The sequence below is a fragment of the Pelmatolapia mariae genome, linkage group LG2 (assembly GCF_036321145.2).
Source record: "Pelmatolapia mariae isolate MD_Pm_ZW linkage group LG2, Pm_UMD_F_2, whole genome shotgun sequence".
Lineage (NCBI taxonomy): Eukaryota > Metazoa > Chordata > Actinopteri > Cichliformes > Cichlidae > Pelmatolapia > Pelmatolapia mariae.
In genome coordinates, this window is record NC_086228.1 from 23401132 (window position 1) to 23427832 (window position 26701).

The window sequence follows — 26701 nt, forward strand, 5'->3', positions numbered from 1 at the left end:
AGTTTCTGGGTAACACACAAATACTGTTGATAAAACAGGAAGGATTACATCACAACTGTCTTATTTTTTAAGACAACAGTCAGACATTTCTGTTATATTTTCATCAGCAAGTGTTCAATCAAACCTTATTATCTACACCAAAGATGACAGACTGACTCAATCGTCTCATCATTTTACTTTAAGGCACCTGTATTAAAGGCTTTAACTCAAGTGTCTCCCTTTCTTCTGCTTCTGCACAAATTTCACATAAATAACTGCATACAGGAGTGTAACCACTTTTTATTTACATGTTGAGTAATGAATAATAACTCCTTTGTGTTAGATACAGACTCATTAAAAAAATACATGATTTTTATATCACAAATAGCATTCTGGAGAAAATAAGAGGAACCCCAAACATTTCTTTGTTTTTTTTCTGCAGAAATCTTGAAAGACACAAAGCTTATCCAGCTGAGTTAAAGTCACAGTACACTGGTTCTTTTTCTCTTCAAGCCTCAGATCGGAAATGACAGTTCAGCCAGGAGCAGAAATATTTACCGGTACCTCGCAATTGGCACTACGTCTCAGCATCCTCACTGGCTTTAAGAGCTGAGTTTTTATAAGCCAGACCAATACTGTCGTTATTATTCCGCCGTGCTGGTGCCTGCTCAGATATTTGGCTGCTCACTGTCTGTCTTTTTCTCATCAGAACATTCATCATTTTGGAGCGGTAGTGATCCCCAGCCAGGAAATACAATATGGGATCAATGCAACTGTTGATGCTGGCCAGCGGCCTGGTGATCTTGTAAGTAAAGTTTACTATGTTGAGGAATTTACAGTTAAGATCCAGCACACGGGCCGTATAGTAGAGGGTCCGTGTGATGTGAAATGGGACGAAGCTGACAGCAAACACCACAAGCACCACGATGATGAGCTTGATGGATTTCTGACGGGAAGCAGCACTCTGCTGGCTTGAAGATATTCCCTGTCTGGGCTGGCACAGGGCCCGAGCCATCAGGCAGTAACACACCATAATGACGACGAACGGGATGCCAAACAGCAGCACCATCACAACAGAGCTGTAGTCCACATACTCATCGAAGGCCTCCTGACTTGTTGTGTCATGGCACAGGGTGTCATTGCCCCTCCTGGAGGTGGTGACAAACATGATATTGGGCACCAAGCACACAGTCACCACACTCCACACTATGCCACAGACCAGGTGTGCATGGCGACGCTTCACCAGGCTCATCATCTTAATAGGGTGGCAGATGCCGAGATAGCGATGCACGCTGATGCAGGTGAGGAAGAGAATGCTGCAGTAGAGGTTGGCATAGAAAAGGAAGCGTGCAAGTTTGCAGGCAACCACACCGAATGGCCAGTGACTCCGGTTGGCATAGTAGTATATGAGGGTGGGCAGGGAGAGTACATAGAGGAAGTCTGACAGGGCGAGGTGGAACATGAACACTGTGCTGGCGTTCCAAGGACGCATCTTCACAAACACCCATAAAGCTGCAGCATTGAGCACAAAGCCGAACACAAACACCAGACTGTAGGACACGGGCAGCAGAATGTATTTGAACTCTTCATCAAACTGACAGCTCGAGTTGAAGATCGAGATCAGCTCAGACCGGTTGTGTCCTCCTGAGCTGCTGGTGACCCTCTCCATAACTATGAATGACCTGTGCGATCAGCTGTTAAAGCTATCAGATGACAAAACCTGCAAAGGAAAAAAAGAAACACTCAGATATGACGATTTTTAAATTATGTAACTGTAAAGTTCATCTCTCTTTCGGTTGTTAGCTGCATATTTATCCCTCAAGGGAACAAGCTGTTTTAGCAACTGAAATGACAGAGTCGGGTAATTTATGGCACCGTTATATTTTAAACAGGAATACTTTTTTATTGGCTCTGTATGGGTTTATCTTATATATACAGTTTCTTTTATCTAGATGGATTCCAAAAATTTCCAAGGTAATAAATTATGTTTTTTTTAAACGTTTAACTCAAACATGATGGTTATTATCAAAGCTTCTGATGTAGTAAATCTTGTTGCTCTAGGTACAAGATTCACTGCAAAACATCACTGGGTAGTGATTAGAAGTAGAAAACCACAATAAAATCAAAATCATCAAAGTTCAGTGTTAAAGAGTACATATATTTCTGGGATCACAACTAACGTTTCCAAACTTTTCCGTATCTTTAGCTAACTTTTCATCATACCGATACTGGAAGTAGATTGACAAAATCATGGTAGGAAACAATTCTTTAAGATTAAAAATATCACAGCAGCACATATAAATATATCACCGTCTTCAGTTTAAATGTAAAGAACTTGCCCTCTATAAAATTTTGTTTTTAGAATAAGGGACTGGTGTTTAGGTGGTACAGCAGTTTGTCCACTAATTGTAGGGTTTGTGGTTCAATCTCCAGTCTAATTTTGTCTTTCTTAGGCAAGAAACAGAACCCCAACTCTGTTCTGTTGCCAGGCCAGCACCTTGCATGGCAGCTCCACTTGCACACACTTGTGCAGGTGGGTGACCTAGACATTGTAGAACCACCAAAGATGCATTATAAGTGCAAAGCATCTTCCATATAAGATGAGATTAATCAGCAATGAAAATAACGGTTGTGGTAGTACAGTTAGTCTGTGGAGGAGTCACATTTTTTTTTCTACTGGAATCATGTCAGAAGCATTTCAATCCTTCATTTAACTTATAGTTAAATGAAGGATTGAGTCTAAAAACACCGGGGGGCTTAAATGGTCACTATGCACAGCAATATCCCTTCAGAAAGTAAAATTCAAGAGTTAACTACTTAAAGGCTAGTGTTTGGAAACAATAAACATTATATTATAAAACTATATTTTTATTATCGGTTTATGTATCACCTTAAGGTTAAAGGTGATAAGCGTGGTAACTATATAAACGGTGTACTGGAGTTAAAAGTAGACCGTATTTCACTGGGAAATCTATCGGGAAAGAAGTGTAAAGTTCGATGTAAGGAGGGTTTAATAAACTGCATCTAAACAGAACTTCCATCGGTTTCTTTCCATTGCTGTTGGTTGATCATTTAAATCTCCTTAACCTGAATAAGAATCTTAGATGTGATTTTACAAAAGCTCCGCATATCCGGCTCCGCACCTTTCTCTAGAAGCACGACATTGTAACTTCACTGCTACTCACCGCCCAACAGGATCCTCACAGCCGTGTTGTTGTTGCGGATCGCGATCCCGTTGTTGCACTGTGGCGCTACGGAGAGTTAGTTCGCTTAATTTTAAGTTTCACTCTCAGCAGTGATACAGATGTATGAAAAAAACTCTGCTTCTCTCATTCCGTCACACTGTCCACTGCCTCTGTGGTCCAACCCACGCACATTAAGCGGTCATTAATGCGCAGCGACGAATACATTTCTCGACATTTTTAACTCCAACACAGTTCGCGTTGAATGCAGGACAGATAGCAGAGTGTGGTTGAAGTGGGAAGTGCTGAGTGGGCAAGCTGCCACTCGAGATTCCTGTTTTTGCAGCTATCGAATTAAAGAAACACGTGGAACTGCTACTAGAGTTTAATTCGGGGAACAAGCAAGTTTTACTTGGAGATCGGCAAACATGCCCATGCATGTATGGATACAGTGATCAAAAGATAGTTTCCAGTCGCTCCGACTTACGAAGAAATGCAGTGCTGTGCAAAAGTTTTGAACCAACCCTTTATTTATTTATTTATGAGGCGGAGTTTTAGTCTTGTGCACAAGTTGTCCAGTCTTTTCACGTTTTTCTTTGGACATTGGCTGCTTTTTCACTCATTTTCAGTCCTTGTACTTGACGGTTTTCAGAAGAATGTCGTTTTGTTTGTTAAGCTACTTACTCAGGAAATGTGTTTTGTGTCTAAACATAATACAGCTTAACAAGGAACCAGTTTTTAATCTTATCTTTATCTGCTTCGTCACTAGCAGTCTATTTCAACTGTTCTATTTGTTCCCCCTTTTTTTATTCGAGTCTACCAAAAAGATAACCCAGTTTGATGCATAGTATTTTTGCACTATTTTGCAAGACCTGAGAGATTTGTCTGGCCCTTCAGTCACTGAAGTTTAATCAGAAATGGTCTCAATTGAATGACGTCTGTCAAGAAGCCGCTCTTAAGGAAGGGAAACAGAGAGAAAAGCTGAAATATGCCAAACTACATAAGAACTGGAGTGAAAATCAGTGACAACAGATCTAAATGATGAACGATGAAAATTGAAATTTTTTGGTTCAAATTATTGTCAGTTCAAATTAAAGGTCGGGAGAGAAGCATGACAGCGAGTGTCTACAGTCATTTGTAAAACACTGTGGGTCCTCTTTCGTGGTTTAGGGCTGCATTTTGGCCAGGGGTGTTGGAAATCTTGTCAAAATTTATGGAAATATGAACACAGAAAAGTGTCATCAGAGTTTGATCCACCTTTCAGTATCATATGGAAAGTTTCTGATTGGCAATAGCTTCATTTATCAATATGAAAATTATCCCAAATATACTGCCATTGCTGTAAAAGCATACCTGGATATATAAATACACAATGGAGAACTATAAGTAATCAACTTCCCTCAACAGAACCCGAACTTTGACATTATTGAAGCAGTGTGGGATCATCTTGACAGAGAACAGAACAAAAGGCAGCCAACATGCAAAGGAGACCTTTGAAAGTCCACCGAGAAGCCTGGAGAACTATTCCTGAAGCCTACTTAAAGAAAAAGAAAGAAAGAAAAGAAAGTTTGCCTAAAAGCATTCAGGCTGTGTTAAAGAATAAAGGTGGTCAACTTTCAAGCTTGTTTGAATTGTTCCACAACTCCACGTGTTTCCACAAGTATGTGCACATGTGGGTACTATAGCTCAGGCAGTAGTGCAGGTCATTTACTAATCACTAATTACTAACCTGGCTGCTCCAGTCTGCATGCCAAATAATCTTGGGCAGGATACTAAACTTAAGTTGCTCTGTGATGCGTCCATCAGAGTATGAATGTGTTGGATGGTAAGCTACAGAGGCCCTCATAGGACACGGGATGAAAAAAGATGTACTTTTGCGAGATCCTGAGAAAGACCTTTTCTTCCCTGCGCAGGTACTGCAGCTAGTTGTTAATGAATTCAACCAGGTCAGAGTAGGCCTTGGGATTACTTTGTCCCCTTACACTAGGAACTCTCTTCAGATGTCTTTGACTTTTATAAAAACTGTATTTGCTGCAAGCAAGGATTTCATGTTTTCTTAGTTTAGGCCAAGCTCTAAATAAAAATCCATGAATCTCTCCCACAGGTGTGTCTTCCATCGGTCTCAGTACTGACCAGGAAGTGAGCAGACTTAAATTAAAACCTTTTCTCGCAAAAGCAACATGGGATCTCGCAAAAGTACTAGGCTAATGCTTATATACCTTCCACACCACAGAATAGCCTTGCCCTTTAACACTGTGGTCCTTTACATTTTATTTTTTTGTACATTTTACAGACTCTTGTAGGAGTTAACTTTGTAATGGAGTATTTCTCCACTGTTATACTTCCACTTGTTCTTTAGTAAAACAGCTCAGTAATTCTTCCACTGCTGGCATTGTATGTCTTTGAGATGAGACTCATTCCCATGTCAAAACTTTATAGCAGTCAATACTGAAATGTTATAGGAGATAATATTTGAACAGCCCATCTGTCAGAGGAGTCACAACTTTATAGTGGTGTATCTTCCTTGAGTTGTTAGGGATTAAGTTATTCCTCTCCACTGCATTCTGGGCCAAACAAGATTGTTAGGGCGTGTAATGATAGCTGGATCATAAAGAAATAAAAGCAGGTAAGTTGTCCAATAATGCTGTTGGAGACAGGCAATAAAGTAAGATGAAATGAGGCAAAGTTCCTAAACCAAAGTTTGGATGATCCACACACTGAATATCACAAGATAATACTGTATTGCAATAACAGAGATAATAGCAAAGATATTTTGCTTCAATCGCCATTTTATGATCTGTTCCCAGATATTCCAGACAGAGCATGCTCCTTGATTCAGGTGATATGCAGAGAGACGATCTCCTTGCATAGTACAGTTGTCTGATTTTAAAGAAGAGTCAGTTATACTTTGACAAAAGAGTATCAAACAGAAATCTTTTTAAACCAGTTAAAGATCTTTTAGGGGAAATGAGCATTAATTTACATGAAAGCAGAACCCTCTCAAAAGGAAACTGTTGTTGTTCACCCAAAGGTTAATATGTCAAAGACACAGTAACCACGTTTGATTGTGCGTGTGTGCGCGGGTCAGCTTCCTGGTGAATGTGTCTCCATGCGGGAAGGTCATCTTGTTGGTAGCAGTGCAGAGTTTCTGTGTACAGAAGAGTTTGGGTGATTTAAATGTCTGGAATGTGAGTGGGCCACTGACAGAGCAAGCTCCTTATCGGTCAGTTAAGTGTCGATGGACACATGAGATGTTAACACATCAGACTGCAAGCAAATTCTTGAACAACACAGTCATTTTCTTACTAAGAACCAGATGAGAAAAGTGATCATATTCTCATACGTGTACTGCAAAAAAAATAATTCAGCATAAAGACCAGACAGGACAAAGCAACTAGACTTCCTGTATTCAAAGATAACAAAACCCAGAAGATTTAAAGATCAGTAACGAAGCTTTGTTTGTTTATTCCATGTAGTACTAAAGCAAAGAACTCTCTGACATTATAACACAAGTGGTTTATGTTAGGTTATTTCTTGGCTGAAGTCTTGTTAACACTTCATGAGGTTGGCATACAACAAACACGCACACACCTTTGTGCTAAACTACGTTAATTGGTGGCAGTTTCATTTTTACTGCATAGTCATGAGAGTAGTTTAGATGTGTATCTTATAAATGTAATGTGGGTTTCTTTTTCTTTCTTTACTCTGTTATGCTGCTGTCTGCTAAGTGGCAGTTTTTTGTATGTCAGCTTAAATCCATATACAGCAAAGCATGTGACTTTAAAAAAACTTGTTTTACTTCTAAAGCCAGCTGCTTCATACTTTGAACTTACCAGCACTCCTCTGGTGATGACATCACTACAATTAGTAGGTCACTGACTTAGTGGTCACTGACAAATGCCTGCTGTTAGTACATGTGTTTGGCCGTACTGGAATGAGTAACTACCTCAAATGAATGCAACTGTTAAAACCTGAAAAACATTCACACGCTGAGGGGATTATTTGTTGCATCTGAGTCAGCTTCACAGTTGTCTCACCTCTTTCTGCTGTAATGTATCATTTTACCTCATCATGTGTCATTATAGGTGAGCTGGCAAAAGCAACTCTCATATGTTTTGAGCATGATTTCAGTCTGTACAGAAGTATCTGATGTGAAGTGCTGTGCTAAAGTCTTGGGCCAGCCCTGATTTCTTTATGTTTTGGTGGGAAAATTGAAAATAGCTGCAGCTATTTACCATAGTGAAACATGTGCAACCTTACATAGCAATACGATGTGTAAGACAACATCTGAGTTTGTAGAATTCTAACAAGCTTGAAAGGCGATATTTGGTATGACCACCTTTATTCTTCAACACAGCTTGAACTCTTAGACAAGCTTTCTTGTTATTTCTCTTAAGTAGTCTTCAGGAATAGTTCTCCAGGCTTCTTGAAGGATATTCCAAATTGGACATTGTTCCGTTCTCTGTCAAGATAACAGATCTGGTCTCTTACTTCATATGTGCTGTTCCTCTCTCCTGACCGCTGTACTGACAATGATTTGAAAGAAAAAATTCACATTTGGATTTATCATTCTGCAAGACCTGCTGCCACATATTTTTGGTCCAGTTCTTGTATAATTTGGCATATGCCAGCCTTTTCTCGCTGTTTCCCTTTCTTAGGAATGGCTTCCTGACAGACATCCTTCCACTGAGACCATTTCTGTTTAGGTTTTGGCAAACATTAGATAGATCCACAAGAAGGTCCAGATGCATATCTTAGGTCCTCTGTCAGGCCTTTGCTTGGTTTTTTTTTTCTGTTTCCTAAGGATATGACTTTCAGATATGGTCCATCTGCTGTATATAGTCTTTTAGGCCTCCACTTGGTCAGTTTTCTCAAGTACACACTGAACACTATGTTGCGAAATGCCAAGTTTTCAGCTAACAGCTTTTTTGTGAATCACCTTGGTAATGAAACTGTGTTATCTGAAATGAGAACAAATTATGTGTTTTTGAGGCAGGCTGCTAGTAACAATTTAAAATTGTTTCTTTGCTAAGATATTCTGTTTAGGCGCAACACTGGTTATTTCCTTGAGTTAAGTGCCTTTGCTTGAATATTTCACAGGTGAGTGTTAAGTGGCTTAACAAACAAAAAGCCAAAAGAAAAAAAAAGGCATTTGTACAATTTGTACAATGTCCCTCAGGATATAAGATGGAATCATCTGTTTGGGTTAGACTTTATCAAAGTCCATTATCATGACATCACTAAAGAATAAATCTTCCACTGCACACATTAATATAAGGTCATTGTAAAGGAAATTTTGTTGTATATATGATTTTACATATTCTGTACTTGTAGTAGATGATTTTGACTGCAATAACCCCTGTGCACTTCAGTACTAGGCCATTAAGTAGGCTATATCAGACAGTATTCAAGTACGATAATATACCATGATCTGTGCAATGGACGGCAATGGAAGCAACTGTCTGACGGCATGAAATGACATGCAATTGCTTGGTGATAGTCAAGAGTTGCTTTATCAACTTTATAAAAACTGCATGAACCATGCACAGTGGGCATATTACAGATTAAGTGGCAGGATAATAACAGTATAGGACAGTAAACAAAATGACATATGGCAGGCCTTTTTGTATCAGCTTTCCAGATGAACTTCCAGTAGATACAGATAGATTTTATGCTTCGTGGGTTTAATAGAGATGCTTTTAAAAGCTCAGGCCCAGGCTCATTAATAGCAGTGTAATGGAAACAGACAGCAGAAGGGATGAAAGTGGAAAATAAAACAATAACCTTTTATGAACACTGGCAATTGAAAGACTATAATATTATAGTCATTTAGAATTCACTGACAACAAAATCAATGAGACCTTAATACCACAAAGCAATATTTGTATACGCGTCAGTAATGAGAGATGCCTACCAAGGACTTCCATGGATAACATCACGCTCTGGCAACATGGATAGAAGAATCAAGCAGATTGTGCAACGCATGCTTCCTGTGTTCTCTTTGCTGTGTTGACACACACAATCTATTGTTACAGTACTGATGTAATAAATGAAAAGTTGACAGGGCTGTAGTAATGTCCAGCTGGCAGCCTGTCTTACTTTTACTTCTAACAGTTCTTCCAGTTGTAACTGAGTGAATTATGATATTTTGTACCATTACTGTTGCCCGTTTCTCTATTTCAGTTCCAGGTCCTGGGCAGATTCTCGAGAATCCTGCGTCGGTGTGAAGCATTCATTACTCCTGCAGCGCACAGATCCTCCTCAGTGATGCCACTGTAGAGTTAAAGATACATCGTCATACTTGCTCACAGTTTTTCCTTCTTTTTAACCAGTAATGAAAAGATCTGCTTCTAATGTGCATCCACTGTTAGTTTGCACTCTATCTGAAGTTATTGCAAAGCTGTTGAGTCATAGCTAATATCAAAAAAATCTCATACAAAAGTTTTATTTAGTTACAAAATCTCCTTCTGGGATAAGATTCCTACAATGCAACTGAAAGAAGAAACAACTGTGACACAAACAAGAAATCACATGTTCATAAAGAATTAAGTAAGAATGTCATAATGTTTGTAGTAAGTATTTCACATGTGCAGATTTCACAGAAACCAAGTTCCATTGTGAAGAAAAAAGACAAGCAAGATCGAAAGTAGTGGGGGGAAAACACGATTCAGTGGTACCAGTGTTGAGATATGACATATGAGTTTACATTAAAGTGGCCTATATGTTTCCAAGAAGCAGCTACAATGTCTCAGAAAAGATGCCCATCCCCTTAGTTCCTCTTCACTGCTCATTGTTGCCTCCCAGAAAAGTGTGTTGAAATGACCTTTCACTCACATGAGCTTTTTTCTACTTCTTCCTATGTTTATAATTGTTTATCAAAGCGTGTTTGGAAAAACTGAAAGTGTTTTGTTTTGAATTTACACATTTCCCCAAAATGCATCGCATACAGGCAATCAAGCATTTAAAGTACTGTTCTGGAAACTGGACAGCTATGAGGATAAACTAACAGTATGTTTGTGTGTTGTTGTCCTTTTTCAAACTGTGTCTGTGAAGAACGGGCAGATTGTAATTTGTGTGTGGCATTCTCAAATGTTTATGTCTGCGTGATTGTAGCCATTGGCCACAGGAATTAAGAGATTAAGAGAGAAAAAATAAATAGATAAAAGTAAAAACAGAGAATAAAGATATACTTACCCAGCTTTTGTGAGCATCTCAACTTCCTGATTACATTTTATAAAGTTGTAGCTTTCTGGCTTGCCCGTACATTTTTCCTCACCACTTTAAAAGCCTGTTTGATGGTTAAAATCAAGCTTTGTGTTTACAATTAGAATTAGGTTATGATTATAATAAGGGTTGCCACTTATTTGTGATAGTTAAAATGAAGAAAAGAAGCTTGAAAATTCATTAATGTCTATAAATATCCTCACAGATAATTAGAAAAACATGTCTGCATGCCCCTTCCCACACACAGAGTGGAGCAACATGGAGTCACTGCAGGAGTGAGACATATATCCTTCTGGACTGATACACTGGTGTTATACTCATGATGATCTTACATAAATATCAAAATTAATTGTTACCTGAAATAATCCAGATCATCCCAACCATTGAGGCTAAGTCCCAGGGTGTATTTTTGAAGGCCCAGAGTACTTAGAAGTTCCTGCACAGTCTCTGGTGCGCCTTGCAGGGTTGACACCTGCAGTGAGATAAACTATATTGAATTATTTATTTAGTTAACAAAACTCAGAACTTATATCTTTGTCTTTGAAAGCAAGATTACGCCTACCTCTTTCTCCCAGCTGCATCCTCTATCTCCATGCATGGAAGGGCCATTTCTATAATTTGTCCTCTGGTAGGGTATAGATGGGCCTCTCTGCTCTATGGGGAAAAAGTCAACTTCGCTGAGGGACTTGGCAATTTGCAAAGCAGTGAGTGAGTTGTCTCCTGTAGGTCCAGGGGGCTGATGATCCACTATCCAGGAAGCAGTGGCCTGACAGTGTGTGCGAGTGTAGGGGAGAGCTGATGGTGCCTTAGCTGCTTTGATAGGGTTGGTCCTTTCTGGAAGAAGCTGATGTTGATCCCTTCTCACCTTTTCCCTCATGATTGCTGAGTGATTCATATACAAGTTCTTTACACTGACTTCAGGCTGTAGGGAGTCCTGAACAATATTTTTACTTTGATATTTGCCTGTGGGTTGTGAAGTCTGTTCTTGGCAATGTGAAATGGCTTTACGTGACGGTGGAGGTATGGGAGATGGGTTTTTGGCTGGAAAGAGTTGATAGGAAGAGTGGGATTGGGATGCATGAAGGTCACTGGTTGTCAAATACTGGGACAGCATGGCTGGAATTTCAATTTCTGTAAAGTCTGATCTGCGGCCAGGTCTGCTGTCAAAGCCATGCCTCCCTGAGACTTTTGGGAGCTGCAAAGCCTCATTACCAGACCAGATCACCTGAGGATCCCTTCGATGGGGAAGCGCGTCTTCCACCCTATGTGGCACGGACACGCCTTCAAAGATGTAGTAAGCGGGATTGGTGTAGCTGCTTGGATTTAGTTTGGCAGGAGCAGCTGAGGACCTGCAATGAATTAAAAAAGCCCTGAATTAAGCAAACTCAACCACATACAAAAGTTACTGTCATCCTCAATTCTCACTCATTAGCTACACAACTTTGCAATATTTCTTAGAGTTTTGTTTCAGTTTCATTTCAATTAGTTCCCAGAATGAGTTAGATCCTTTCAGTTAAAATAAGCTTTGTTTTTATTATTATAACATCGATAAAAGGTTGGCTGGAGCAAGATTCAAGAAGTTCAGCTCAGGTATTACTGTATACTTTGTAAAAGCAACTGAATCATATAAGGATGCCATGCAAACATCAAAGAAGAGGTACTGGTTTAATAAACCAATGCATCACTATCTTTTCATGCTTAATGTGTAAACAAATCTAACCAAACTGACAAAGAATAAAGCATTTTATATTTTTAATTCATATTAATTATAGTAATTACCCACAATTGTTTTTAAAGTTTCGGCTTGGCTTACGCCAGTGTTATAGTTTCCACATCTCCAACAATGTTGGTTCTGTGTTTAAGCCAGGATTATGCTCACTTACAGACATGTATGCAGAAAGCTGCAGACACTACATTCACATAGTCATTAGTTTTATATTTTCCACCTGGAGTCTGCATTAAGGACTAGTGCATTTTTCACAGAATGTAGCATAGGCACAAGATATCATCAGTGAGTCATATTCCGGTGGATCCTGACGTGTAAAGGGCTGCAGTATCTAAAACACCAGCATTTGTAGTGCCCGTAAAAGCTTACTTACACATACCTTACTCTACATACCACAAACTACACATAATTCATCCGAGCAGACTTCAAACTTGGAAAAAGCACGAGATTAACAATTTGGTCGTGATGTTAGATGGCATCTGTCTCTGAAAGCAAGTGTAATCCCAGCCAAAGCCCTGCACAGCAGTTTCTAATAGTTTCTGACAGAGGCAAGTAAAGATATATGGCTTTCATATCACAATGCCTTCAACAAGAAAAGCCCATCTGCATGTATTTAACTAACCAGCAAAGTTTCTCAATGATGCTGCACTTTAAAATGCCAAAAATGTATTCTAGTCTTGGGAAATTTGTGCCATCAGATGCCAGAGATTGGGAAACGTAAGTTTTCAGACATTCAGATTAAAGTAATTAAAGTAGTACATTTCAACATCTATGCCAGTTAGATGGGAAACAAATTTCTGAGAATCTCTCATACAATTCTCTAAAATAAGTGTATACAGTGGAATGTGAATCTAAATGTAAGCATGATTGTATGGAAAAATATAGGCAAAATGTGCTCACATCCACTAATCATTTGTACAACGTCTGTCCCAGAAAATGTCACCGAGCCCCTTTTCTTGAAATGACGCTGTCCTCACCTGGTTACAGGGATCCGTGTCACCGCAGGAGACATGTGTCCCCTACCAGAGCCTTTATGATCTTTCTCAATACTGAAGCACTCTGGAAAAGTCAAATCACAGGAAATGAAAATCTCATTTTCTAGTATACAAAATGGACTTACAAAACTAAGTCTGTTTGGGGTGATTAGGCCAAAGGCTGTTGTTGTTGTGTGTGTTGTGCCTGACCTGATGGCATAATACCCATCTGTCCTGTCTCAGGATGCATCTGGTCAGTCAATCGGGAGCCAAAAGAGGAAGCAGCCGATAGATACCAGCAAGTGTAAAGCCAAGCCAGGGATCATTGAGGAACCAAATAGAGGAAGCAATGTGAAACTCACAGGAGTCAAAGAAAGTGACAGAGGATGGAGATGAAGGTTTAGTGGGAAGTGATAGTGCAAGCAAGGCAGAGATTAAAAGAAGACCAGTTTCATGTGACCCACCATAGATCTTCTCCCGCGTTGCTTGCTTGTCCTTGGGCACATGAACTCTGACACGTCCGCGTATGGAGCCCATTTCCTCACCTCGGTGACTCAGAAAAGTCTCAAACTGGTCAGATGCACCGGTGACGGAGCGCAGAGCCACACAGCATTCACCTATGGCAAAGATATTTTTTATAAAAATGCTCATTAGATCAAGTAAAACTTTGTTTATGTATGAGATTTGACACGAGATGTTTGCAAAGCCAAATAAAGGAAGTATTAGTATTGATAAGAATATAGTAAATTTAATAAAAAACACTATTGCATTGTGTTTTAACATAGTTGGGTCTTTGAAAGCACTGGTTAGCAATGCTACAGTCATGAAGGGACATTTTATAAACTTGCTCCGCGACCAACCGTATGATTCAAACCCATCACATGACTTCACAGACAGCAGCATGTGTTGATCTTGAAGATGATCCATCTCAGACATAATTGGAAGGAGCTATAGTAGGACACACAGAGAAACACAAGTTAAAAAAATAAATTAGATGAGTTATATTTTAGCCATTTCCCAATAGTCTGAATGTCTGACCTTTGGTAATTGTTTGAAAGACCAGGCGAGTTTGAGAAACCCAGGAACGTCACAGCTCTGTGAGTCATTCTCACTTGAACGTCGCGTCTCTGCAAAGAAAAATACTAAAGATAAATGACTCTGGTGCATAATGCTTCACAAAAAATTCACTTACTGATATGAAACCATACCTTCAAGACACAAGGAATGAAATTCAATGAAGAACTTTGCCTTGCTCGCCGTCTTCACAATCGCCTCAATACCTTCGAGAATAATCCAGGCCCTCTCCGTGCTGGAATTTGAATCTGTTTGAATTGAAAATACTGTACTGTTAATTTCACGAAGACATTCTGTCAAATGCCAGGTGCTTATGTCCAAAGGGCGGCAACAACCATGACAGCACCTGTTTTGGAGGTGGACTGTGATGTCACTCCCACTTGATATGTGGCAAAAACAGGTGAATGATCACTTGTGAAGATGTCATCTGTGCAACCTAGTAAGAGATAATATATTACACAACTTAAAAAGCCGCACTAAATATCTCTGTGTGCTGTTGCTACAGCAACATGACTTTGTGGTAAAGCACATGAGCTGTTAATCATATTTGAAGGAGTGTGTCAAAATAATATCCAGTATCTGTTTTGTTTCAACAGTTTGCTTGAGTTTGTCAAAATAGAAGTGTGGCTTAAAGAGAGGAAATGAGTGCTGCTTTCATAATGGCCCACAACCAAGTAAGTTCATTTTATTGGGCGATAGGTGACTGGTCATTATCGCAGCAGTCTGCATGGCTTACCGTATGCAGTGCAGGTGATGTGCGTCTCTGGGTAGGATTTCCACAGAATCCTGTCACACCATGATGGTACATTGACTCGCACCTACAGGAATGCATTTAGCCATAAAATAATCAACAGTGCATTGTATTGGTCTGCGTAAAAATGAAATTCATATACGTATTCATAGTGTGCACTCTGAAGGATTTCTGTTATGCCAAACATTCACGTTCTAGAAATGAGTTTAATGCCTCCTATTTTTAGAGAGTGGGTCAGCTAGTGTCAATCACGAAAGCAGTTCAGACCCTATAAAGAGGATTAAGTTACAAAAAAAGTAATAAATAACTCGTCTTAATGACTATATATTTAGAATGTTTCAGCGGCATTTCTTATCGTATTCTTATCATTTCTTATTATTTACATACTTGAATGATTTAAATTTGATTTTTGGGGTGATTTGGATCCAGCCCTGAAAAGTTTGGTGATTATTGTTTGCACACACTTTTACTACATCTTTTCATTCTCAAAAAAAACCATAAATAAATAAAAAATACACAGTGAAACAAAAAGTCAGCTTCATGTGAAGCACATGTGCTAATCCAGTTCCAGAATGAAGTAACAACCACCGGAGGCACCATTACAAACAATGAGACTTCTAGCAACATGCCACTTTAAAAGTTATCCCCAATTTTTGTGAACTATTCAGGTGTAAATATTGTTTTTATTTTCGGGACGTGTAATCTGTTGTGCATTGTTTTTTTTTATACATTTCCCTGTTTTTCAGAAAGAAAGAAAAAAGAAAGAAAGCTCACCCCTGAGGTCTTGTACTTTTGCCATAGGTAGCAATCTCTAGAGCCACGTTCATACCGATAGGTTGGTGGAAATGCGATCTTCTCTTCCTCTTAACCATGACAAATAAAGAAAGTGAGAAGAATGAGAAAAGTCCGAGTAGCACATAATGAGATCATACCGTTGCTATTTAGGAAATTGCATTTCAGCATTTTTCACAATGCGTGCAGATATAATACTGGACTTTCAATATAAAACAAGGCAAAACTGAAACTCACTGAAATAGAGAAAGGCTTTCCTTTTGTGTCTCTCTTGGGTCAGCTGGTCGGCACACATTAGCTCCTCAAATTCCCTTTTGGATACATGCTTCAGGATGTCCTGGAGTTAGTAAGCAGTGACATCAGTGTATAGGATGTCACAAATAATTGTTATTTCACATGTACTATTAGGAAAATCTTCAAGTGTGCTAAATCACTCAGTATGTTAAGAAACAGGAGAACAAAGAAATAAGCAGTGTCAGTCTGACCTGTACGTCCAGGTCAAGCCTGTAGTTGAGGTCTCCACACCAGAAGAGATGGGTGAAGCGCAGGCTTATGTCAAAAGCAAAGAGCTGTTTGTCACCCAGAGACAGAAGCCTGAGGATGTCCACAAAGTTCTGGTTCCTCCTGGACATTAAACAAAAAGAGATACAACAAAATAAAAAGTATTTTTTAAAAGAGCAAGAAACGACCAGAGCACAAAAAATTCTAAACACATTTGGAGAATGCACCTCAGGACTTTGTCACTTCCAGACGTCAGGTGGCAATTGACGAACCCAAAGGACGTTCCATTGAAGTGGAAGGAGATCCCAACAGCTCCCTTGTTACCTGAAACAATAGAAGCAGTCAACCTTAAATCTACAGGTTAATGAAACATCTTGTTCTTGTAAAATCATGCACAGATTTTTAGGGTCTTGGCTTCCTTGATGCTGTATATTTACTGTATTTGCTTTGTGTGCACTTGTGATGGTGAGATCATGCAGAGCAGCCTACCCAATGTGTTCCCCAAGCCAGTCTTCACGCTGGCTGTGTTCACATGGCTGATGCGACTCTCATGCTCAGGTTTTACAAACACGGCCAGCCTTATATTCCAGAGGGACTGCACTGCCACCTACAGGACAATACCCCACATTGTAATACTGCATTATTGTTTCCAACCAGTCAAAACAATTATTTAACCGTTTCCAAAAAGGCAAACTCTGGAATGAAATGCTTTATTTTTAGAGCCTGTTGTTGTTAAAAATGTTCCTGTTTAAACATTTTTACTGTATGAGACAAAATGTGTGTTCCCATGCACTTAGTCATCTAAGGAGCTTAGAAAGAAAAGCGTCTGGACTTCTGAACTGAAGAAGCTTCTCGGATGAGAGGTGAAACGTCTTCAAGCAACTTAAAGAAGTCCAGACGCTTTTCTTTCTAAGCTCCTTAGACTACGATGACCTGGATGACTGAGAACCTTCACAGACATGCACTTAGTCATGCATATATATTAATATTTGGGCTTTCACATAAGTGTTATTGCCCTTTAAAATTCTAAAGTGTTATTGTTTTAATTGTATATGCTATAAGAAGAATAAAGCACTGATTTACATGAGCTTAAAATTAAATATTAATGACAGAGGTGACCCAATTGTAGAACATGGCAAAAGATTGATATTGATATTCATTTAACCTGTATAGTAAACTGTAGGACTAATGTTGATTTTTTTTTTTTAATGTAAGCCTCATTTTTGAAATACTTCTGGCCGGATCAAAGGTATTATAGCGCATGAACTCAACGTTTGTATAAAAATCAAACAGAATAATATAAAATTAAATATGTGGAGATTTTGGGCTATGTAAAGATAAATGTTTTAATAGCTGGATGATTCTTTTAGAGGTATGAACATGGACTTAATGAATTCTGTAAGGAGCATTTGGAAAACTGAAATTTGGTTTTAAAAACATTTTTTTAAATTTAGTTTTAATAATGCAATTATATAAAACCACAGCTGCAGGATATGGATATAATGTGATGTTATGTATGTAAATAATAAATAAAAGACAATTAAAATGCTGTTGTGCAGAACAACTCATGAGCTGACTGTGAAATAAAGCTCCTCAATTTATCCTATTAGTGGACCTTGCCTCTGATTGTTGAAGTAATTATGACAGTTCTATGACCATTAACAAACTTTAATGTATAAATTCAATCAACCTCTTATTTAATTCATCTGGATGTAGCGTTTTCAGTGGGTGAAACATTTTGTCAGTCATCTAAGCTTATCTGGATGATTTAACATGCATCAAGACAACCCATCTCTCTACATTTACATGTGATGGAATTAGATTCATTTACTCCATATTTAGCCATAGGAATCACAGAATTCAGCTGAGAAGAAAATTGAGTAAAGGACTCCTACTTGTTTGAAATCAATGTGAGTATAGCTGCGAAGGGTTGCTTTGATGTGTTCTGTCCACTCTCTTTCCCCCTGGGGGTTTTCCTGAGTCCCTAAGGCGTAGATGTCATGAGGAAGCAAGGCGGTTGAGTCGTCAGGGGTGTGTCCCAAACCGCAGCAGGTCACCCACGTCTGTAGACTTCGAGGAGGAGGGGAGCCACCTGCACAATTAAAACAGAAGAAATCAGAGTTAAAATGATCACCTAACAATAACTCAGCACAATGTTGTCTGGCTGTGAAAAAAGACTCCCAGTGTGTTTTAATGTTTACCCATATTCCAGGTGCCAACAAAAACAGAGATCACATCAGGTTCACTCCGCTGAGAGTGCCTGGTTTTCATCAGCTGGAGGAGCTGGCAGAACGCATCGCATTTCTAAAAGAAATGACAGTGAGTTATGATGAGAGAAACAACAGATTCCAGTAAGTAAAAAACTTCAGTATCGCGCCTTACCCGTGCACTCTCAAACGTCATCTCCCGCGGTGTGCTGTGGTGGCTGTCAACCATCATGCGTACCTTGGCTGGACTGCTCTGAAACTTGACAATCTGAAGGACTGATAAACAGGGAAAAAACTGTAAATAATAAAGTAATACATACATTTAATAATTATTAAACAATATTTTTGCTTTGAAGAGATAAGTTTTAGCCACTGTAAATAGTTAGGAAACAAAGCAAAGATTTCCTTACTTCTGTCATGTGAGACTCTTTCTATACCAAATGAGCCAGTCTTCTTGTCAAAAAGCAACACTCCTGCGTCCACATCCACAGAAACAATTTGTCTGCCATACCTCAACATCTTCACCTGAAAAAAGATATCAATACATTTAAGGTCAGAGATGAGTTCATTTGTCTTGCTTTGAGTCATCTCTTTAAAAGATGGCATGTAACTGAAGAACAGACTATAGATTTTTGATGGTCGTAAAACTTGAGGCTTTTTTTCACTCTAGTTTACCTGAAAGGAGTAGACTGGCAGCTGCCGGGCATTGCTCTTTGCGGGCGTTACACAGGTCGGTGATGGTTCAGGAGGGGGTGGGTTGGGCTGCACTGCCAGGTTGTGATTAGTCACAGCATCTTGTAAAGCTTTTAATACCTTTATGGGAAAATGATATCAAATGCATTGTTGCAATGTATAACTTGTGCTGTCTATCAGGAAAAAAAGGGTTTGTTTTAATTTGTCATTATTAGCACTTTATTATCTTAACTGAACACTATGACTAAAGGTAAACTTTGAAAAGGATAAAGACTAACAAAAGAGCTGCCTGGTAGTTTGTTAAAGCAGTTTAATTCTTAGTTATGTAGCTTTATTGCCCATGTAAGAAGTATATGAATGAGTTTTCGAGTGTTACACCTTTTTCAGCTCCACAGCAGAAGTTTTATTTTTATCGTAAACGTACCTTTTTCTCCAAAGAAGAAAGGAGACTGACCAAAGCTGAGATCTTACACAACAGGTTCTCTATATCCATCTCTGAACCCTTGTTCACAATAAAACAACACTCAATTAGTTTGTCTATATGGATGTTTACTACATTTAGTGTATAATGTTAAGAAAAAAACATAATATATGGTTTGCATTGTACCTGTGCCTTGAGGGGTGTTAAGGAGCAGCTAGGATGGTCAAAGACTTTGGCCAGGGTCTCCAGACTTGAGAGAGTCAGATCAATCTCACTGTTGAATAAATAAATGCACGATTTTAATTTACCCATTATTCATCTGTTCTTAACTCCTTAGCCAATTCAGGGTTATGAGGAAGCTGGAGCCTATCCCGAAAGGTGGGGTAAACCCTGGGAATGTCTATCACAGGGCTAACAGAGAGTAACATCGCTCACCTGTAGACAATTTAACATTAACCTAATAACAATGCCTATGAACTGCAGGAGAAAGCTGGTTTACCACAAGAGAACCCACACAGGTACAAGAAGAACATATGAACTCCACAGAAAGGCTTCAGTGGACCTGCGATAGATTCAAACCCAGAACCTCCTTGTGAGGCAATAGTGCTAATGATTTTACCGTCATGCTTTCCTAATCAGTCTCAAACATATGTAAATTTTAAAGAAGTAAATCAAAAAATTAAAAGTCTATTTAAGTGAACTAGTATATATCCTGCATATAGCAAACAGTGACACCTTGTGTGTGGCAATAACAAACCATACACTGCAGGCTGCTACAACTGGTCAAAAGCTCAGCACTGAAATCAAGTGTAAAATGATGCTAACCTGTTGAGGCCTTGGCAGGCAGCACCCAGAGTGCGTTTGAGGTGGCATAGTGTTGTTGCCCCTTTATGCACATTCTCAATGTCAAGAGGAAGCTCACTGAAGAGGTAGTCATTCAACAGGCCAATCACATCACCTGCAGTACTATTAAATAAACGAGGAAAAAATCAGATTATATTGTATAAAGCATGAAAGCCATTTCGTTTTTTGTACTGAATATGAGAGAAACAGAGTAGGCTAAGAGCAGAGGTTTAACACAGAGCAGACAGTATATCAGCACAGTTTATTAATAGGGCAAAAAAGTCAAAAGAGGGAAGTGCTTCACAAATAGTTGCTATGCTTGATCGCCAACAGGTGCATAAGCTAATAAAAGTGTTGATTAGATGCAATCATATTAACGTGAAGATGGAAATTAATATACAGCATAAGTTTGTAAGAAACCACATTCATGCATGTGACTTTATGTGATGCAGTAATATCAAATATGGACACTTCTTATTAAAAAAGGCTAATAATTTATAACATAAACTGTGCAAGGATTATCTCTGAAATAGGCGTATTTTTGGCAATTCAATTATTTAATAAATATACCTGGATGTGTTTAGCTCTTGCAACTTATCGAGAAACAGGGCATGAGGGGCTGCTTTTACTGGGGAGCCTGTGAAAGGTACTGTGCCGACAGACGCTGGAGCAGAAGTTGGCTTCTCATCATCTGTGCATACGCAAAACACAACATTTGAACATTACAGCGCAGAGCGAAGGATCTAGACATCGTTATTAAAGCCACATGTTTTATTATGTGTACAACATGCAGGTTAATATATGATACAGACAAAACAGATTTATCATGACATGCAACCTGAGCTCTCGTCACCACTGTCCGTATCACGGGGAACAGGATACAGCAGAGGAGTGACCAGGCCTTTGTGGGGTTGCTGGTACCCCAACACCAAGTCCTCCAGTGTCCGGAAACAATTCACCTGCACCCCTTGTGTTGTCTATAAAACACACAAATGCAACAGCAGATTATTCATTTTATGTCCTGTTTAAAATGTCATGACCTAGCATAAATTCTCATTCTACACAGGAAGAAAACCAAAAAAAGGAATGCAGAAGGTAAGGGATGCAATAATTCTGTTTAAATCTGTTGAGTAGTTTGAATTAGAAAGAGTATTTCACTTTTAAAAGGTTGTGCATAGAAGTACAGATATTATTGCATAGATTCAACGTATAATTAAACGAATGTGCTACTATATGAAGGCCTTGTTTGGATCCACAAACACTGAAATGAAAAGTTCTTAAACTTGTTAAGAATCAACGATGAGATTTCAAGATTGTTAAGAGAAAATCTTCCCCGACTGTGTTATAAAAGAATTAAATTAGTAAATAGATTTTAATTTGTATAACATATCTTGTTTTCAATGAATGTTTCACACCAGATCTCCACCCCCTTCCCTCTTCCGAAATCTTGCTTGGTAGAGCAAAGCAGAAGTATTGATTTGCATGACAGAAAAAGGCACATGCAGATGATTTGCTGTGATAAAAGGTGTCCCTGAGAGATTTAGAAAGCTTTCCCTTGTGGCCCAACAGAGAGATGACGTCACTTACAGCTATTTCCTGACTATAGCAGCACTTAGCTCTCTGTTTCACTGTGGTCCTGCATAAAAAACCTCTAAAATCCCCTCACCACATAATAACAAATCTCTTTTCAAAATTATCTTTAATACATGACTAGATTCATACAACACACATTAAAACCACAAGCTCAACTAAGCTTTCTCTAAAGGTTTTCACTAAAATCTGGAAAACTTAAAGTAACTGAAAGCAGCATGATTGGAATTTAAGATAAGAAAAAGATGCTGCCATAGGTACTCACACTATACAAAATGGCATGGTACATATTAGACCACAAAACCAAGTGTGCCCTTTTCCTGTGCCCTCCTTTAGAAGTTTTTGTTTTCGTTTTGTGGTGAGAAACCAGTTTTTGGCTTGAGCTAAATGTCTGTTTTGCCAGGAACTCTTCAAATAGTATTTTTATACCACAAGGGTCTCTTGAAAAGCAATTAAAAAGAAATGAAAAGGAATAGAAGACAGTGAAAGACAAAATTGGCCCCAAAATATCTCCATGGCCCTCTTGGAAAAACAAAAAGGCAAGCGCACGACTAGTGAGTTAGTGGAGCAAATCCAGTGAGGGAAAATACATACTGAAGGTTTATACACATGGCAGTGGAAAAACAACTGAAATAGCAACAGAGTTTTAGGTCTTTATTGGAAACTGGAGAATTTTTCCAAGTCAGCGGCCTTAAAAAAAACAAACTGCCAGACAATCACTATTAAACTTGTTATTGAACTTTAATAAGCAGACACTGCTATAAAAAAAAAGAAAGGTCAGAGATGATTTGTGGTTTAGGCCCCAAAAATATTTATTCCTCTCACTCTCTCGCTTTCTCTCACCCACTGAGTGCGTTCTTTTGTTGCTGCAAACTTTGTGCTTGTGTGTGTTCTTTAATAGTCTAATAATCAGGTCATTTGCGAACTAAATACGCCTGCTCGAAGCATCAAAAACAGACACATACCATCACTGGCTTAAACTCTCCCACATCCAACAGAATCATTACGCTTAACACAAACAGCCCCATATATACACATGACAAATAAGCACACCCATTGGTCAATGACTTAGTGTGTGGGTTGAGTAGGAATCTTTGAGACATTAAAACAATTTCTCCTCTGTGCTGCTGAGCTCATGCTGCAAGCATGCAGCCACATGGCAGAGATGCCATTCAAACAACAAAGTTACTGCAGTTGTAACAGAGTCTTTACAGAGACGAAACACAAACATGTTCCTGTTCTCCTCACAACAGGCAAAAACAAACCAGCGTTTGATCCTTCTAACTTGAGTCGTACTCCCCTCCGTGTGCACAGTTTGTGACAAGGTTTGAGACACGTATGGTGTGGTGTTTTTACTTGGGTCCTTTTTTCCAGGAAGAGCATCCAGGGTCATGTGACAGTGAGCACTCACCTGAACTGCTAGAAGACCATCTGCGTCAGGAAGAATACGATAGGTGTGAACATGACGTTGGAACCTTTAGAAACCAAAAATTACAGTGGTTATTGGTACTGCAAAATACTACAAGGCAAATGCTCAAAGGCAAAATGTGCCTAAATGTAGGTTTTTTTAAGGATCCCATGTGTATCCCATGTGTGTATTACAGACACTAATTTTCTCAGTAATTTCACCAGTAGTTTTACAGATCATTGACTACAGATCAACAATGTGTCAAAGACCCTTAGAACATCATCTCCATCCATCACTTCAAAATACACATTCAGGCAGCATATAAAGATGAACAGTGGTTTGAAGTGTTTTGCTACAGTATATTACATGAAGAAAGTGATGGAAGAAAGGGTCAGTACAAAAAGGGGGGAGGGGGGCAATTTTAAAGAGTGAATGAGATACTGAGAAAAGAATGAAGGGAAAGTGGGAGCACTGTGACCAGCCAGGCTCAGCTTTCAGGAATGTATCTGGCTTTGGCTGATGAGCAGTCAGCGTAGTGCGGTCGCTGGAGCTCCTGCCCACTTTCAGGGGCCCCAGGGAAGAAAGAGGGGTAAGTGGGGAAACAGGGAGCAATGAGCTAGGGTTAGACTGCCTGTGATGGACTTTACTTGGACGATACCATCTGACTAGTCTGGAGAGTGTGTACTTGTGAAGTCTGCCCAGCATGTAGGCACTTTTAGCCACAGATGTTTCTTCATTGCCTTCTGCCAGATGATGGTGAAAGTGATGGATATGACAGGATGAGAAAAGCTGCTGAATCAATTTACAAATGACGACATTCTGTAGAGATAAATGCTTAATATTTGCCAGGTCTATGTGCCAAAATCTAAATGTCTTACATGGGTAGGTGTACTGGTTTTGTGTAAAAACAGAACAATAAATGAGTAATTTGATATTTTCAGTGAGCTAAAATGAATAAAATGAGACTTTCTTCCAATACATTTTGCAATATTAATACAGAGCGTCACTTATTATTGCATTTTCCGTTCTAAGTTCTGAGGGATACAGCATTACTATCAATGGCTTCACATTTAAAATGTGCTTGTTATTAATATACCGCCTAAAGAGTATAGTCCATAAGATAATTGTGTTCGATTATGATAGGCAAACGGGGTGTGTGTGTGTGTGTGTGTGTGTGTGTGTGTACTCACAGCAGGCATAATGCATAGGCTCCTGGCACAGACTCACTGTCTCTCACTAGGTAGCTGCCATCCCTCCCTGCCCGTGCCAACAAGTCCTCTGCATACACACGGCTGATGTCACGGTGATACCATGCTGCCGTAGCCATGGCAATCAATGTTGAGAGTTATGATCATAAAAATAATCCACATGAGGTGATGACATAGGTTTACTATCACACTTGCTCTGATAGCACCGCACTGGAGCTCTGTCACCTATGTCATTGGCCACTGAGTGTGCTGAGTGGTCTACTTTAGTGTTTCAGCCTTTCCCATGATCCTCTTCTTCATGACCAAAGTGTCAGAAAGAAGAAAATTCTATCAGCTAGCACTTCCTGGGTTCCTGTTGTTTTCTTCTGGGTCACATATCCTGTTGAATTGAGGGCACAAAGAAGAAATATCCAGCTGAGCGCAAGGTTAGTCCACTCCAGCAACAGCCTTCAGTCCATTTATCTGGTAATATCCTTGTGTAGAGAAAGACCTAGTTTCAGTTTTTGGTCGCAAGTTGCTGCACCTAGGTGGGTGTGTTGCTCCAACAAACACAGACCATCATAACAGAATGAGGGAGGGAGGGAGAAAGAGAGAGAAGGAGGTAGAAGAAAAACAGCGAGAAGTGCAGAGACTGAATGAAACAGCCACCCCTCAGGCAATGACGGAGCCTCTAGCTTAACCACAAACACAAGCCCTCCTCTTGTCCCAAAACAAAAGCCCCACATGCAAACAACAGGAAAAGAAGAACCAAGAATGGCAAAATAAACAAATCAAGTTGCACACACAGCACTTACACACTCCCAGGCAAACACACACGCAGCAAAGACAGAAACATACCAGATGGAACTCAGTCAGCACTAAAACCAGACAGGCATGCAACAGAAACCAGACTAATTCAAATGATTTCCCAGCTCTGTTGCCATATAAGGGAATAGGAACACCCTCCAAAAGTTCAGCTGATCACTGCAGTTGCCTTTCCTTCTACCAAGCTCAGATTCCATTTGGAGTTTGTTTGGTTGGATGTAGGCTACTCTGGGAAATTTACTTTCATGCTGGAAGAGTGTGCTGCTGTGTGTGTCTCGTCAGAAAGGTTCCGTCTGCTCTGGCGTGGTCTCCAGCAGTTCTTCAGAGTGCTGTCAGAGCAGAGGGAGGGAGCACAGAGGCAGAGGACAACCCCATAAGAGCACAGGGCAGACAGAGGAAGTGACTCGACATTCCAGATGGCGGACATAGCCAGGAGAATTCTTGTGAGGCCCTCAGCTTCACCACCGGAGTGTGAAACAGAATGCTGCTTCCTTTTTGTTATTTCCTCCCCATTTATTTTCTTCTTCTTCTTCTTTCCCCTGCCTTTTGTCTTCCCTCAAATTCTAAACAGAAAACACAGCTCTCCACTCATTGGTGAGCTGTTTGGCTTAACTTCAATTTCTTCCTCATTTGCCAGCATCCTTATCCTCAGACATTTCAGATTCTGGCCAGCATTTCACCCCTTCTTTCTGTCAGCCAACCCGCTTTCTTGTTGTAACCCTCCCTTCACTTCCCTTCCTCTATTGCTCACTCGTTCACTCCCAGCTAAACGCTGTGTCCATATGGTTATGATCATCCCTAACGTTCTTATTTTTGCCCTTCTAAAACATCACTCATTATTCAGCCCTCCTACGTTCCTCCCACTACATTAGCTGGAGCGAATAACTCTGTGGGAAGCTGTTACTGTTCTGCCTCTTGCTACTCAGCAGAAATGTGCTGACCACCAACCACAGAGCCCATAAAACAAATAGACACAAGTACATCCCAATCTGATGATGCATCTACTTAACTCTCAATCTGTGATCAGTTCTTTTTAGAATAACCATGTGCTTTACACAGCATATTACTGAACCATAAAAGCCAAACTGAAGCACTATATGCTAACTAGCACACCCAAGGTGACAAGGAAACAATTAATTCACCCGCTAATGTTTACCAGGGATTCATTTGTTATTATCTAACTTTAGGTAATTATGATTGACAATTACATAACTGAGCCTGAAATGTCATTGCTGGTTTGGCTGGTATTTTAAAAATCTGTTCTGATGGTTCATCTGATGATGAAAATCCAAAGTGATTACAAATCATACAGATAGTAAAAAGT

The 26701-nt window shown here is 39.5% G+C and overlaps 2 protein-coding genes across 3 annotated transcripts; both read right to left on the reverse strand.

Annotated features, from left to right (window-relative positions):
* Positions 1 to 282: 282 nt before the first annotated feature.
* On the reverse strand, positions 283 to 3457 carry p2ry4 (pyrimidinergic receptor P2Y4). The gene is made up of 2 exons (XM_063486106.1): positions 3165 to 3457; positions 283 to 1699 (listed from the first exon to the last, which is right to left on the reverse strand). Exon 2 carries the CDS (start codon positions 1646 to 1648, stop codon positions 557 to 559), a length of 1092 nt encoding a protein of 363 aa, XP_063342176.1. The 5' UTR covers positions 1649 to 1699; positions 3165 to 3457; the 3' UTR covers positions 283 to 556.
* Positions 3458 to 8588: 5131 nt separating this feature from the next.
* Positions 8589 to 26116, reverse strand: inppl1b (inositol polyphosphate phosphatase-like 1b). Of its 2 annotated transcripts, none has more exons than XM_063495217.1 (27): positions 24556 to 26116; positions 23369 to 23432; positions 21206 to 21344; positions 20938 to 21058; positions 20350 to 20490; positions 19711 to 19798; positions 19528 to 19605; positions 19086 to 19223; positions 18821 to 18935; positions 18586 to 18686; positions 18405 to 18507; positions 18099 to 18295; positions 16693 to 16810; positions 16431 to 16527; positions 16188 to 16326; positions 15940 to 16039; positions 15685 to 15773; positions 14896 to 14977; positions 14506 to 14595; positions 14294 to 14407; positions 14124 to 14212; positions 13946 to 14033; positions 13550 to 13702; positions 13089 to 13170; positions 10948 to 11734; positions 10742 to 10872; positions 8589 to 9434 (listed from the first exon to the last, which is right to left on the reverse strand). In XM_063495217.1, the coding sequence occupies exons 1-27, from the start codon at positions 24690 to 24692 to the stop codon at positions 9341 to 9343; spliced, it is 3675 nt and encodes a 1224-aa protein (XP_063351287.1). In that variant the 5' UTR covers positions 24693 to 26116; the 3' UTR covers positions 8589 to 9340. The 2 variants fall into 2 exon arrangements, with proteins under 2 accessions (XP_063351287.1, XP_063351296.1); XM_063495226.1 differs by having other exon boundaries at positions 8591 to 9434; positions 10742 to 10857; positions 24556 to 26115.
* Positions 26117 to 26701: the final 585 nt, after the last annotated feature.

Coding starts and splice junctions, on each gene's coding strand:
- p2ry4 (XM_063486106.1), bottom strand. CDS start 1,648: ATGGAGAGGGTCACCAGCAGCTCAGGAGGACACAACCGGTCTGAGCTG.
- inppl1b (XM_063495217.1), bottom strand. CDS start 24,692: ATGGCTACGGCAGCATGGTATCACCGTGACATCAGCCGTGTGTATGCA. Junction 18,296..18,404: donor TGTTGGCACCTGGAATATGG/GTAAACATTAAA, acceptor TTAATTGTGCAG/GTGGCTCCCCTCCTCCTCGA. Junction 14,408..14,505: donor ACAGTCCACCTCCAAAACAG/GTGCTGTCATGG, acceptor CAATTCAAACAG/ATTCAAATTCCAGCACGGAG.